The sequence below is a fragment of the Charadrius vociferus genome, unplaced genomic scaffold, assembly GCF_000708025.1.
Source record: "Charadrius vociferus isolate BGI_N301 unplaced genomic scaffold, ASM70802v2 scaffold472, whole genome shotgun sequence".
In the NCBI taxonomy this organism is placed as follows: domain Eukaryota; kingdom Metazoa; phylum Chordata; class Aves; order Charadriiformes; family Charadriidae; genus Charadrius; species Charadrius vociferus.
In genome coordinates, this window is record NW_009647735.1 from 9,556,413 (window position 1) to 9,570,705 (window position 14,293).

General features: G+C 59.6%; 1 protein-coding gene across 1 annotated transcript in view; it reads left to right on the forward strand.

Moving 5' to 3' along the window:
• DLG3 (discs, large homolog 3 (Drosophila)) overlaps nucleotides 1–14,293 on the forward strand; it is an 86,922-nt gene that overhangs the window by 43,336 nt on the left and 29,293 nt on the right. Inside the window, exons 8-14 of the mRNA XM_009881809.1 lie at nucleotides 4,362–4,412; nucleotides 7,376–7,500; nucleotides 7,988–8,157; nucleotides 8,529–8,665; nucleotides 8,926–9,070; nucleotides 9,223–9,382; nucleotides 13,986–14,142. Coding sequence (XP_009880111.1) covers nucleotides 4,362–4,412; nucleotides 7,376–7,500; nucleotides 7,988–8,157; nucleotides 8,529–8,665; nucleotides 8,926–9,070; nucleotides 9,223–9,382; nucleotides 13,986–14,142 — 945 coding nt within the window. The remainder of the gene's footprint in view (nucleotides 1–4,361; nucleotides 4,413–7,375; nucleotides 7,501–7,987; nucleotides 8,158–8,528; nucleotides 8,666–8,925; nucleotides 9,071–9,222; nucleotides 9,383–13,985; nucleotides 14,143–14,293) is intronic.

Consider the following 14,293-nt stretch of genomic DNA (forward strand, 5'->3'; position numbering starts at 1 on the left):
AGGATAAGGAGGGGTGCTGGGGGGAAACCCCCGTGCCAGCTCCAGGTCATTGCTCACGGTTTCACCCCATGGTGTATTCTGCCCAGCAGGTCCACAGCAGGGAGATGGAGCATCAGGAGCCCAGTTCCCATGGTGGATGGGGGGTCTCAGCTTCCACCCAGAAGCTGAAACAACTTCTTGCTGCCCAGGGAGCATGACAACTGCTGCCAGGCAGTCCCAAAGTGAGCAGGGAAGGCCACTCCAGAGCCCTTGAGGAGCTGAAGGTTTCATAGCCCGGGTCCTTGGAGGCCTCCTTTGGTGCCCCGCTGCCCAGCAGCGAAGTGCCGCCACCTCCTTGATCTCTAAAAGCCAGGTGTGATGAAGCCAAGTGCTTCCCAGGCTTGATCCTGGCCAGCAGGCACCATGGGAGCCCCAGGCTCTGCTACCGGTGAGCGCAGAGGCGACCTTCTTGTGCGGTGCTGACTCTGCTGCCAGTGTCCCCAGCCATGGTCACTGCGGGGTTGGGGGCAGCAGAGGTGGCCACCACAGTCCAGTGCCTTTAAGCAGGACAAAACTTGCTTCTAAGGCTGAAAAAGAACCAGAAAAAAAATCAAAACTAAACAGCCAAGCACCGGCAGTGGCACGGGGTGCCAGACAGCATGGCTGCGGAGACCCCCCAGCTGCACACTGGGGCTGTCAGGCTGCAAACCCCATCCCTCTGCCCAAGCAGGGCAGGCTCGTCGTCCCCATAGCCCGCCGGCAAAAGGCTGACCAGAAGTGCGGCATTTATTTACTCTGTGCACATGGCCAACGCCACAGGCAAGGCACACAAGGGGGTTGGGGCCAGGGGTTAGCTGGAAGCGAGTCAGTAGGTCTCAGTGCTGCGGCGGGACGTGTGGAGGGAGGGAGCCCTTGACCTATTTTCTCTGGGCCCCCTGCCATGTGCAGGCAGGGACAGCTCTCCCTTGCCAGCGCTGCCAGTGCCCGCACCAGTGGGGAGGTGCCCATGGCATCCGCTGCCCCGGCACGGGGCTGCTCTCCTTTCCCCTTGCTGGGGAGGGCATGGGGCATCACCTGGAGCCGTCCACCCCCGGGTCGGGCTGGCACCACCGAGGGCTGACCCTCCAGCCTTCAGACTCTTCATTATGTCGGTACACAGCTGCTTCACCACCAGGTCCTGGTGCCTGTCCCCGTCACATCCTTACCACAAGATGCAGGCTAGATCCTGCTCCGAGAGTGGCTGCGGGCAGCGTTATCCTTCCTCCTCTTGCAACCTGGTGGGCTATAAGGGTTGGGTTTGAGGAACCCCATCTTAGCCTTCTAAATTTGGCCTCCTTTTTTTATTTAAAAAAAACCAAACCCACACCAACCCAAATCCTGACTCTCCAGCAAATTGCAAAGTGCGTTCCACGTGCGCTGGTGCAGTGTTGGCCGGCGGAGCCTGCAGACAGCTTGCAGTAGCTCTGGAAGGTGTGTGCTCTTCTGTTTATCAAATGAGTGTTAACTCTGCAGCCTTCTGTTGATGATTTAAATGTCATCATCGCTAACTATTTCCCTGCTGCTCAAAATGTGAAAGGGAAGCGATGGCCAGGAAAGGGAGCCCCTTCTTGAGCCTTCAGGTGGGCTTGCTGCTGGGGAAAGGCTTGGAAAAAAATACTCCTTTCCATGAGAAATCAGATGGTGCTTAAGATTGGGATACGCCGGGAGCAGCTAATCAGCCCCCAACACTGCCGTCAGCTCTGCAGGCGTTACGTGGGGAGACGGGAGGAGGGTGAGGTATGCTCCCCCTGCCCAGGGCGATGGAGCCGGGCATCTCCCGGAGCCCGCAGTGCTGCGATGGCCTCAAACAGGAGCTCAGGAGAGGCACAGGGCATGGATGAAGGAGAAGGGGAACAGCCTGCGGCAGAGCCGGGTCATGGCAGCTCCGGTGGGTGCCGTGGGGAGGTTTTGCCATCAGTGAGTGACTGGTATTCAATTTTCTGACGCTGGAACGTTTGCTTTGTTGGCTCGTTCCCTTGGTTACGTGGTATATATTAAGTTCTCCATTTGGCTTCCTTATGCAATTAACTGGCGTTCTGTTGCATGGATTTTGGAAACATAATCAGAGCTAAAACTTCATGGTCAGGCCTGGCTGACCCCAGCGTGCCCGGCCGGAGCAGGCTGCTGCCAGCACATGCCACGTCGGGAGAGCGCTGACACTGCTGGCTTTCAGGGAGCGATGCAAAAAACTGCTCAGCATTGGCAGCCCCGAGATTTGGGGAGCAGGGAGACCCCAAACTCACCTGCCCGGCAGCAGGGTGTCTGCTGGGGTTGCATGCCGGGGTGTCTCTGTGCCCCAGGCACTTGCCGACAGCAGCCGCTCGCTTGGCGGGGCTCACGCGCTGCTGGCTCTCTTCGCGGCTCACAGATTGTCAAAGTTTTCTGCACATCCCCATCCTGTAGGTATGTATGTGCTGTTCCTCTGCGGCCGTGGGTGTGCATATGGCTGGCTGTGTGGCAACTGTGTTGAATGCCAAAGCGGAGAGGACAATGTGTGTAGTAGCGAAGGGTGCCAGGAATCCGCGTTGCTGGAAAACCGGGGAGAGGCGACGCCGCGCCCCCACATACCGGGCTACCAACTGCAGAGACGAGATGAGCCCGGAGGCTGCAGCGAGGGTGGCTGCGAGGGCGGTGCGGGCCAGCACGCCGGCTCCACTCAGGATTAGTCAGTATGGTAGGATGCGAGGAGGGAAAGGCAACCCATGGCAGAGGGGCAGCCTGTGGCGAGGGAAGCGATGCCCCCTGCCCGCAGGAGCACGGCCCAGGGCGGTGCTGTGGCAGGAGGTGGCACCGACCGCGCATCCCCATCTCTCCGAGGCTGCCGGGGGTCCTGCTGGGGGTTAATCCCACCACTCTCAGTGCTTTGCTGCAGAGGGGTCCTGCTCAAGAGCTGACCAAAGCCTCTTCCGGTGTGCTGGGAGGATCAAAGCATCCGAATATTGGAGTATCTGGATGTCCCAATCCTGAGCTGTGCCCTGAAATCTTCCCGTGGCTGAGAGGCATCAGGCATGGAGCACATCTGAGGAGGGACAACCCCTCTCAGCCCATGTTCCCTGGAGCCCCCATTCCATCTCTCTGCTCTGGACTCTCCCCAACCTCATCCTTCTTGAAGCGCGGTATCCACAACAGGGTTTGGGATTGTTTTGGTCTCACCGGGGCTGAACCAGGCAGGGGATGAGGGTTGTGTGTGTCACAGGTGGTACAGCCCCATGCCAGATCCTGGCATGCAGAACTGCTCTCCCACCTGGGCACCTGATTATTCCCACCTGGAAAAACTCCCGTTTGCTCTTCCTACCCATAAATAGGGCCTCACAGCCACCTTGCTGAGTTTCCTTCCATGGTGTCAGATGATGGGTTTAGCATAAACGAGGTTTGCTGTCCCCTCCATCTAATGACTGTGGGGTTTTGGGGAATGGCCAGGCTGCACCTCTGCAGGCTGCTGAGTGTAACAGCTCTGGATTTTCCTATAGCCGAATGCTTTGCAAATCTTGCTAAATTTTAGACCTGATCTGTGGCCTGATCCTCATGACATGGAGTGAAGCTGCCGCCTTATTTTCCTGTGCATTATTGCTTATGGGGAAAATGGAAGTTTTTGACCTGCACATTTACCATTGCTTACTTTAGAGCCTACAGTCGCATCCCTTTTCTTTCAAGCCATTACGTTTCCCAGAGCCCTGCTTTGACACTCTGGGTATGGGAGATTTTTAAGCATGGGGTCAGTATGGTGTACAGCATTCAGACAGGCTACACCATTTTTTTTATTTAAGGGCATCACAATGTTTTCCCCTCTTACTGTGCCCCACACTCGCCTTTCGTTTCCTTTGCACCCAACTAATTTGGTAGAATAAATTATTCTGACTTCCCTGTTAACACAGTCATGCTACTAAGATTTAAAAGATATAAGCTGCTAAAGGTGTTTATTATGTTATTATGTACAGGCATTATTTTTTTCCTTTAAATGGACCGACCCCCTTTCTTCCTGCAGCAGTGAATTCCCGAGGTTAATTACATGCTGCGTAACAAAGGCGTTATTTCTTTTTGTGCCTTTGGTTGTGTTCCTTTTCATGGCTGGAGAAATGAGCTGGGAGAATAAAGGCTTTGCGCTGAAGTGCATTAAAGTCAGTGGGCTTTGGCTCATGCCCAGAAAGAAAAGCAGCGCACGGTTTAATTCCAGGGCAGGCTCAAGCGATTGCGTTTTAAGGTGGGTTGTTTTTTTTTTTTTCCCAGCGGTGCTGGTGCAGCTTTTAGGTTGGATTCTTGATATTCAGCTATCAGAGGGGAAAAGTAAATCCCCCGCCCTGGGACCGACACAGAGCTGTAACGCGCTATCTCCCTCTCCCCAGGTGAACGGCAGTGATGGGATGTTCAAATACGAGGAGATCGTCTTGGAAAGGGTAAGTCCTCTTTGCTCACCCGCCATCAGCCTTTGCTGCCTCTTCCCACTCACCCTCCCACCAGCGCAGCCGGTCCCCCCTGCATCCCCACGCCAGCTGACGGGGAGAGATGGCTCTCTGCTCCCTGCTCTCTCTGGAGGCTTTTGGGGGTGTCGCGCCTGCCTTCCCCGCACAGCCCCCACAGCGTGGGGAGAGGTGGGCTCGCTGCTCCCCCCGCATCCCGCAGACCCCTCCAGAAGGGAGGGAGAGGGCTTCTCCCTCATTCGCACCCTCACCCCCACAAACCCGCCAGCACAGGAGCTTGGGAGGGGGAAAGGGGGGGACGCTCTTTGTCACCGCTTTTGCTGGAAAATGGGGGTGCTCATGCAGGCAGGCGAGTGGGCGCAGCCCACAGCTGGGCACGGGGGACCAATGCCTCCCCACCACTGGAGTCCCCATCACTGCAGGGTACACAGCCTGGGAGTGCTAAACATCAAAGACGGGTTTTCTAGTAAACCGGACTGCGACGGGGGGAGTTTCTACTCGAGCCTTTTCTTGTCTGATGGCGTGCACCACACCGGCCATGGCTAAAATTACCTGGGGTGCCAGCTGGCACCGTGCAGGGTGGGCTTTCCCCTGGCACCTGGGGAGCAGCAGGGGTGGAGGGATGGAGAAGGAGTGGGAAAAGCTGGCCCAGGGTTTGCTCGGAGAGGTGGGCACAGCCGTGCCGAGTGGGGGTGGCCGGGGAGGGAGGATGGCCGTGGCACTCCACGGCACACCTTGCCTCCTCCTCCTCACTGCCGCGACGGGTGGCTCGGCTTTGCCGCGTGGCCGGCGTCGCAGGGGAAGGCGCACCGCTCGTTATTCTGTTCCTCTCTGCCTTTAGTCATCTCCCTCCTCCCCTTGGCTCTGCATCATGGAGGTGGGTGGACGGAAGGTTATCTGGGGCTGCCGCCTCACCCACTGCTTCCCCAGCGTGCCTGACGAAACCGGCCCAGGGGATGCTTCCTTTTTGGGCTGAGTGCTTCTTGCTCCAGGCCCAATTTAGAGGCAAAAGCCTTGTTTTCAGATGCTTCACAGCATCCTCTGTCCTCAAGCCCACAGCAGGAGCAAGGGGGGAGCTGTCAGGGTCGCACGGAGAGGCAACACTCGTTGCTGCCCCCATTTCAAAGCCGCAGGCAGCGATTGCCTCTCCAGCAGTGTGAAACCATGAGGGAGTTTCAGTGCGTAGCAGCCAAGGCCAGCACGAACCTTACCCACGTCCTTCCCTCAGTCCCCAGTGGGATCCAACATCCCCATCTTACTGCAGGAGAACCACTCCGGTGCCTCCAGGTGAGTCTGCCCCCTTGCTGGGGTGTTTGGCTCACAGAGATGACCCCAGAATTGCTGGTCTGTCACTGTTATCAATCCTTGTCCTTGTCGTAAAGGCAAGGGCAAATGCAGCAGCATCGTGGGGGCAATAACTGAAGAAACGGCGTCTGCAGAGGGACGTGGCTTTGGGTTTACCCACCATACATGTGTCTGCAGCAGGAGCTGTCCCCGTGTCTACATCAACCCCGATGGCAGCTGAGAAATCCCTTGAGCTCCATATTGAGGCTTATCAAAATAAAAATAAACACCTCTCGGATCATTTCCAGGTTTTGTAGCAGAGCACGCCCTTCTGTAGACGAGCACAACGAATGGCTGGAGACCATTTTGCACAGTCTCACCTGCCTTGCTGGGGCCAGGCTGGGTCCCCGGTGACAGTAAGCAGCTTTTTTTGAGCTGGGCACAGGGTAACCAGAATCCAGCTTAAAAAAAGGAGAGCGACCGCAGGCTGCTGTGGAGTGCCTGCTCGTCACGTGCCGGCCAAATCCCAGCCGGCAGGAGAGCATCCAGGAGCACTGCGTAGATGCCATGTGCTGTGTCATGAGTGGCATAAAGTCTGAGCGGAGACTTCCACATCGCCACAAGAGCTGATGCTGAGCCCAAATTGCTGGGCAGAAGCATGAGCCCCAGCCTGCTGCTGATGCTAGATGATCGCAGGGACCCTGAGCTCAGGTGTGGCCCTCCCAGCCACAGGTCCCCCAGAGCTCCCCATCGCCTAACGCCGAGCACTGGGGCTGTGGGCAGCTGGGAGAGTGCTTGGCCCGAGCCTGTTTGTGTACGAGAGAGGTGGGCACGATAGGATGTGACTAAGTGTCAGCTCTTCCGTATGAGAAAACAAGGCGAGGAGCCATCTGATTTTCAAGGCAGAGCAGAAAAAGCAGGAATTGTCCACTTGCATCAGGCATGGAGCTGGAAGCAGCGCCTGTGAGTGTGTCACTGCTGGGGATCCTGCAAGCAGGAGAGGCGGCACAGGGCTGTGGCCACTCATCCTGGGATGCTGCCAGGATGGGGCTGGAGACGTGGCACAGCCTCTGCCTTCCCCCCGGGCAGACTTCAGTAGGATGAAACTCAAGTGATGCTCCGAGCATGTCTGGGAAGAAGAAGAGGCAGAACTGGAGACCCCACTCCATCCTGACAGCCCCCTCCACCCAATCCTGCAGATTTTCACATCAGCACTGCTGGTCCCTGGGTTGGCTTCGTGCTGGGGCTGCATCCCAGGGGGCAGAGGGGCAGGCGTGGGATGCTGGTGACAGGTCCTGGGGAGCAGCCAGCAAGGGGAGGTTTTCTCCGCCAAGGACCACCCCCTCTTCCCCCAGCTCGCCGCCTGCCTCAGAGTCTCTCAGCGGAGACGCGGCAGCGAGGGAGGTCCTCAGCGGCTCCCACTCTCCTGCTCCATCTGGTCGGTGCTCCGTGCTGCTGCACCGAGCGCCTTGGCTGATGAGTGCTGGCCTCCCCTCCGGCCGCACATCCCTCTGCCCCCTGAGCCGGGCACCCTGGGGAGCGACAGATGCTGTAAGGGCTCCCGCACCCCGGACAGCCGCGCTGAGAACGGCTTCGGGAAGGCCAGCAGCAAGCCCTCTCTGCAGGGGAAAGACGCGGTGTTTGATTTCCCGCAGGGTAACTCCGGCCTCGGCTTCAGCATAGCGGGAGGAATCGACAACCCCCACATTCCAGATGACCCAGGAATCTTCATCACCAAAATCATCCCCGGGGGAGCGGCAGCCATGGACGGCCGTCTGGGGTGAGTGTACTGGGCTGAGGGAGCAGCCCCATCAGGGTGTCACCCGGGATCTCCCCAGGGACCCTCTAGGCAGCTCCTTGTCCCCCTCCCCTGCCATGGTCCTTTCCCCCCTGCCCCAGGTCCCTTCCCCGCAGCCAGGTCCCCTCCGTGCAGGGATGCCCATGATCCCCTGCCACCAGCCACCCCTCTTCCCCTCCCTGTGCCAGGCTCCAGCTCCCATCCTTCCCCCTGCAGCCCAGGGCAGGATCCAGCCTTTCCCCTCATCTTTCATCTCCACCAGGGTCACAGCGTGGTGACCAGCCCCACCGCCTCCCCCTTTGGGAGGGACCCCGCTGTCACCCCGGCAGGGCAGGATCTGGCCAGCTTGAGCCGCTCTCCTTCGCACAAGGGTCTGTGCAGCCAGAGGAGGGTGCCAGAGGTGCCTGGAGGAGGGTGGCACAGGGCTGGCGGTTCCCCAAGGGAGCTCAGGGACGCCCTGTGCCCGCAGGGTGAATGACTGCGTGCTGCGGGTGAACGATGTGGACGTCTCCGAGGTGGTGCACAGCAAAGCCGTGGAGGCTCTGAAGGAAGCCGGCCCCGTGGTGCGGCTCGTGGTGCGCCGCCGGCAGCCCCCGCCAGAGACCATCATGGAGGTCAACCTGATGAAGGGCCCCAAAGGTGAACCCCTCGCTCTGCTCGCAGGACTGGGGTGCCCCGCTGCCCCACGGGATGGTGTGGGGTGACCGCTCTGTGTGGGGTGCAAGGCAGCATCACAGGGATGTGGGATGTGAGGTGGCAGCGCCACAGTGCAGGGTGTCGCAGGGTGGCCCAGCAGCGGGGGACACTATGGGGCACAGGGTATGGGGCAGCCCCAGGGTGCAGCACCCGGTGGGTGGGCTGTCCCCATGCAGCAGCAGGGTGGCCCGTTGTCTGCTGGGTTTGGGGCAGGGTGGGAAGCCCAGTGAAGGCAGGGGGGCCATGGGGACAGCCCAGGGCTCTGTCCATCTGTCTGTCCCTCACCCCTCACCTGCCCTCTCGCTCCCCCTCAGGCCTGGGGTTCAGCATCGCGGGGGGCATTGGGAACCAGCACATCCCTGGGGACAACAGCATCTACATCACCAAGATCATCGAGGGGGGCGCTGCCCAGAAGGATGGGCGCCTGCAGATCGGGGACCGACTGCTCGCGGTAAGCCCCATGCTCGCAGATGTCTCTGCCGTGCCACAGCGCCGATCCTGAACCCCAGCACCCCTCCCTCCAGCAGCCCCTGGGGTCCCTGCTGGGATGGGGCTGTGGGAGGGCACCGGCTGCAGGCGGGAGGGCCAAACCCATGGAGATGGGACCCTGTTGGCACCTACCCCACGGGAAACTGTGCTGCTCCCACCGGGCTGCATCGGCCCCTGCCCTCCAGCCTGCGGCCATGTCACCCAGCCCCTTCCCTCCGGCAGGTGAATAACACGAACCTGCAGGACGTGCGGCACGAGGAGGCAGTGGCCGCCCTGAAGAACACCTCTGACATGGTGTACCTGAAAGTGGCCAAGCCTGGCAACATCCACCTCAACGACATGTACGCGCCCCCCGACTACGCCAGCAGTACGTACGCCACCAGCCACAGGCACAGCAGCCCGGGCAGTGCAGGGCTGGGGGGCACGGAGCGTGCCGGGGCAGTGGGCAACACTGGACTGGTCTCTGCATCTGTGTTGTGGATGGATTTCTGCTCCTGATGCCTTTCTCCTTCCCTGCAGCCTTCTCAGCCTTGGCTGACAACCACATAAGCCATAACTCCAGTCTGGGCTACCTGGGCAGCGTTGAGAGCAAGCCTGCCTACCCCGTCCCTCCCCAGGTGACTCCGTCGCGGTACTCTCCCATCCCTCGGCACATGATTGGGGACGAGGACTTCACAAGGTGAGTACCGGGCATGAGCATCCCTAATCCCTGCTCCTTCTCCTTCCCTCTCTCCCTCCCTGGCTGCTTGACCGCATCCCCGCTGCCAGTGCAGAGCCTCGGCCGAAAGCCTTTTTGGGGGTGCATGGTACAAAGCTTGGGGCCCCCACAGTGAGCTCTGTGCTGACCCCCGCTGAGACCAGCCCTGCTGTGTCGCTCGCTGCATCCCGCCCTTTCCCCTTCCCCCTCCTCCTCCTCCCTGAGCCTTACACATCTGCATTTTGGCTCCTTTCTCTTACTTGCTTTACAATACCTGGTGTTCCCTGCCCTTGCAGTGCCACCCGGTGCAAGGCTGTGAGCAGGCTGTCCCCAAGCGAAGTTGTGCTTGGGGATGAGGGGCTGGAGGGGGAGACACAGCTCTGGGTACAAGTAGGGCTCCTCCTCCCACGCTCCCCGAGCCCAGCATCCCAAAACACCTGCACCCAGGTGCCATTTCGCTGGCTGCCAGCCCCGGGCTTGACAGCCTCCTGCACAGCCCTGGCACGGCCGCCTTTTCCCCACTGGCATCATTTACGCTGCACGAGCAGGTTTGTTTCCTGAACCCAGGAAATAAAGAGGAGCACAAAGGAGTCATTGCTCTGAGCCTAAAGGCAGTGTAAAACTTCTCCAAAGCCTCAGGCTGAGCACAGGAGAGCAAGACCTGGCTGGTCCTGCTCTGCTTATCCAGGGTCACAGATTTCCCTCTGCTCGCATCAGCCCTGGGGCCAGTGCTGAGCCCGCTCTGCGTTTAGTACCCCCAGGGCCAGGGCTGTAGGGCTCAGGCTGTATTCTTGGGACTGACACTTGGGTTAGGCTTAGGGCTGGCTCTGCGGTTAGGAGCGAGGTCGCAGGCTGATTTCAGGGTTGTGTTTGCCATGGAGGATGCCGGAGCCACGGCTGGGCTTGTCACGTTCTGCGGGGCACTGGCGGATGCCGGAGTGGGAAACCCTGACTTGCGTCAGGTCCACTGTCCTCCCAGACAGTGGCTGCACTCGCCTTTGTCACAGGGATTTCTCGCTACTTGGTGCTCAGTCGCAGCCGGGTCCCTCTGTGTGCCGTGACCAGCACTGGCCTCTGTCCACAACCCATCTCTCCCACCTGGTCTCGGCACCAGCGATGCTGGCTCTACAGCCTGTTCCCAGCACTGCATCCTCACTGGGTGTAGCAACTTCTGTGCTATCAGGGCACCGGGGGACGATGCCACACAGAGGAACAGTATTTTCTGCAATTACATTGCAGCACAGAAGGGACTGAGTCCCAGTGCTGGGAAAACAGACCATCTGTCTCTCGTCAGGGACCCCGGTCCCACCAGGGCGTCCCTTCCTACGCGCACCGACGTCCTTATTTGCGGGCCAGAGAGAGGAGAGAGCAGCCTAGCCTGGGCTGGCCATGGCCCAGTGGCAATGGCATGGCGACGGCTCAGTGGTGGCTTGGCAGTGGCCCTGGTGCAGCACGTGCTGGTGGCCACTAGAGGATGGTGCTGCCTTGCAGAGGGCCCCGCCGCAGACAGGCTTGTACGGCTCTGTCACTATCCCCAGCCACAGCCTCCTGCTCCCTGCCAGATTTGCAGCCTGCAGTGGGCTCAGCACCTCCTGCATCCATCCCGCGGCAGCCCCGAAATCCTCATGTGCATCACCGACCTCCCCAGGACAGCTTCGTCGCCATGGGTCTGTTGGCTCATGCATCACCAAGATTGTGCACTGGGACCAGTGTTGTCCATTGCATCTTACTGGTGCGGGGAAAGGCAGCGACTCCGCTGGAAAGCAGCTGTCTCCCAGGAGGCTCTGGCCAGCCATTTCCTAAGAGAAGCAGAGGTCCTGGGCTGGATCCACTATCAAGCCTCTTCTCTTCCTGCAGGCACAAGTGCTGCTGCAGGTGTGGATGTGGCTCCAGTGACCCTCGTATCCTGCAGCACCCAGTGCCAAGGACCAGAGCATCTGTTTTCCAATGAGTTCCACCACAGCAACCCAGACCCAGCACAGCCCCACAGGATCCCCGCAGTCACTCTGTGCCAAGGTCCTGGTGTTAATGCTGCAACATCCAGCTGCCTGCGGGATCCGTGTCCTGCCTCCCGGGATGAGGATGGGAGCGGAGAGTGCATGTCATGACTGAGACCTGAGATGTACCTGTTGGGCTTCATTTCTTCTCCTCGGTTCCTGTAGCATCTCTACCTTCCACCAACCCACCTGGTCCTCGGGGGTGCTGGGGATGCTTCACACCATGCCAAGTTGGGGTGGCGGTTCCTGCACTCTGCTTAGGCAGCAGCAAAACACAAGGGGCAGAGCAAGTTCATCAGCTGGGTGGAGGCAGGGTTTGCAGACCCCGAAACCTGACCCATTTATTCCCCTGGCAGAGCTCTAGCCCCAGGCACAGCTTTGCTGCAGGGGGACTGATGGCTGCAGCCCTCTCTGCCCCCTCACAACCCCCCTGAGCCAAGTGCTGGTGGCATCCTGAAGACTTGAGGTTTGAGCTTCTTTTGACCCCAATGGAGTTCCTGTGGTGTTTCTCTGGTCTCTTCCTGGGCCTGGTGCATCCCAGCCCCATGCTATGGCCCCGCTTGGCTCGGAGCTCGAACGCATCCAAAGGTCGTTAGGGTAAAGCAGGTATTTTCTGGAGGTCACAAGGTAGATTCAGCCTCTGATCCATCAGAAATGGAGTTGCGACTTGCCGTACCTCTGCGTTTGAAGGCAAGGGGCTGCAATGGGGTGCATGGGGCTGCAATGGGGTGCGTGGAGCTGCAGGCATGGGGAGCCAGGCTGCGAATTTGCCCTTGCTTGGGTGCTCCCCCGCATCAGGGCTGCGCTGTGCATGCCTGCAGGGGCAGGAAGGAGTTAAGTCTGTAGGGTCTAGCAGAGCGAAGCCTGCGTCCTTTCAGCGCTTCCATAAAAAACCCTGCGTGTGGGTCGGGGAAGCTGCTGGCCCTGCAGCCAGCAAGAGGCAGAGACAGGCAGCACAGGACGGCCGTGGCGCGGAGCATTCGGAACATTCCTGCCCCTCGTGCCTCCCAGCCACCATCGCGCCGCAATGTTCACCGTCAATGTCTCATCGTCCATGTCCTACAGGGGACAGCCGTCTCTGTCCCCTTCCAGGCAGCGGCGAGATCACAGGAGCAAGTGTGACCAGAGGTAGGGGACTGGGATGCTGCTGTGCCTGGTGGGAGGTGCGGGGACAGGGAGAGGAGCAGCTGGGACAGCTGGGAGGGTCGGCTTGTGCTGAGCCTGGGGTCTGGGCAGAGCAGGAGCCCACCAAGACCTTCTTGCAAGGCATCCTGCTCGTCTGCCTGTCCGTCTCCTGCTCCTATTGCTCCTTATAAGGTGGTTGCCTGGAGCTAAGTGACATTCAGCCCATCAGGACTCTCCCACGGGGAAGGATGGTGGGAGACTTTTCCTGGGGTGCTGGCACGTGACCCTGGATGTAAATGCTGCTGCCTGCATCCGTGAAGGTGCCAAAACCTTCTCCCATCCAGTGGCAGTGATGCTCCAGCCCGGCCCAGGGGGTTGAAAAAGATGTTTTCTTCCAAGAGCGGCCTGGGCACACACTGCCAGGCTGCAGAGCTTTGTGCTGCCTGCTCAGTCAAACTTCATTCCTCTTCGTCCCCGCTCCAGTCTTGCCACCTGAGCCCCACTCCTTCCCTGGCTGTTGCCAGCAGCCATGGGGGGCGGGTGGGCCGGCCGCCCCGGTGCCTCCGGTTCCCCTTAGCACAAATCTGTCGATGTTTTAGGGTCCACCACAGGTGGCATTGGCCAGTGCCATGCCTGATGCTCCAGCATGTCTCTTACAGCATCCCGGAGATCTCTCTCTGCTCCCTGGCAGGCGCGGGGTTGATCAGGCTGCTGAGCGCACTGGCAGGTCCTCAGTCCTTGCAGTACCTGCCAGAGCACCCAGGATCAGGCCCATCACAACAGCCAATGCGCTGATGGTCCTCAGCGTGGTGTTGGCTTACAGTCACCACTAGCCTGTGCTAATTGTCTGGCGTCATTTATTCATTCTTATTTTAATCCAGGGCTTGAGCTGGGAGCTGCTGTTGTTCCCATCAGACTTGGGTTTTTTTTTCCCAGATGAAAATTGACGCAGGATTTTTGCGATGCCACGCAGTCTTTCTGCCTTTGCCTCCCTATTGTTTGAGCTGCGAACGAATTAAGTCATCATCAAAAAATTCAGGCCTTCTGTTCAGCCAGGCAGGGCCCTGTGGCGTGGGGGTGCGTGGGGTTGCGGGCATACTCACCGTGCTGCATGGCTGCGGAGATGCTTGATCCCTCACTCCTGGCACGGCCATGCCATCCTCGGTGCCCGGATCCTCGGATGCTCATGGCATCCGATGCCGTCTTGCAGTCTGATGTTTCTGGGAGTGATTTCACGGCAGATGCTCTGTCTCCATCCATGCTCTGTCTCATGTCACTCGTGCAACTGCCCGCACCTCCCAGTTTATCAGCCTCATTGGTGCTGAGGGCTGAGTCGCACCAGGTCGCACTCAGGATGACTCCAGCCCCATCAGTGTGCGGGGAAGCCCAGGCAAAGCTGACCCTGTCACCAGCTTCACTGTTCCTCACCCTGATGTCTCCCTGTCCTGTGTCTGTCCATCCAGGGAGCCCCGGAAAATCATCCTGCACAAAGGCTCCACTGGCCTGGGCTTCAACATTGTTGGCGGGGAAGATGGCGAGGGCATCTTCGTGTCCTTCATCCTGGCCGGAGGCCCTGCCGACCTCAGCGGGGAGCTGCGACGGGGAGATCGCATCCTCTCGGTGAGTTGGCAGGGTCTCCCGCAGCCCTGGGCAGGCACCCGTGGGGCATCTGTCCCCTGCCACCGCAGACGCCGCGTGGCAGGGTCCATCCCCGTGCGTAGAATTGGAGCAGCTGCCTGCTCGGGATCTGCCCTGCGGTGGAGCAGTGGCC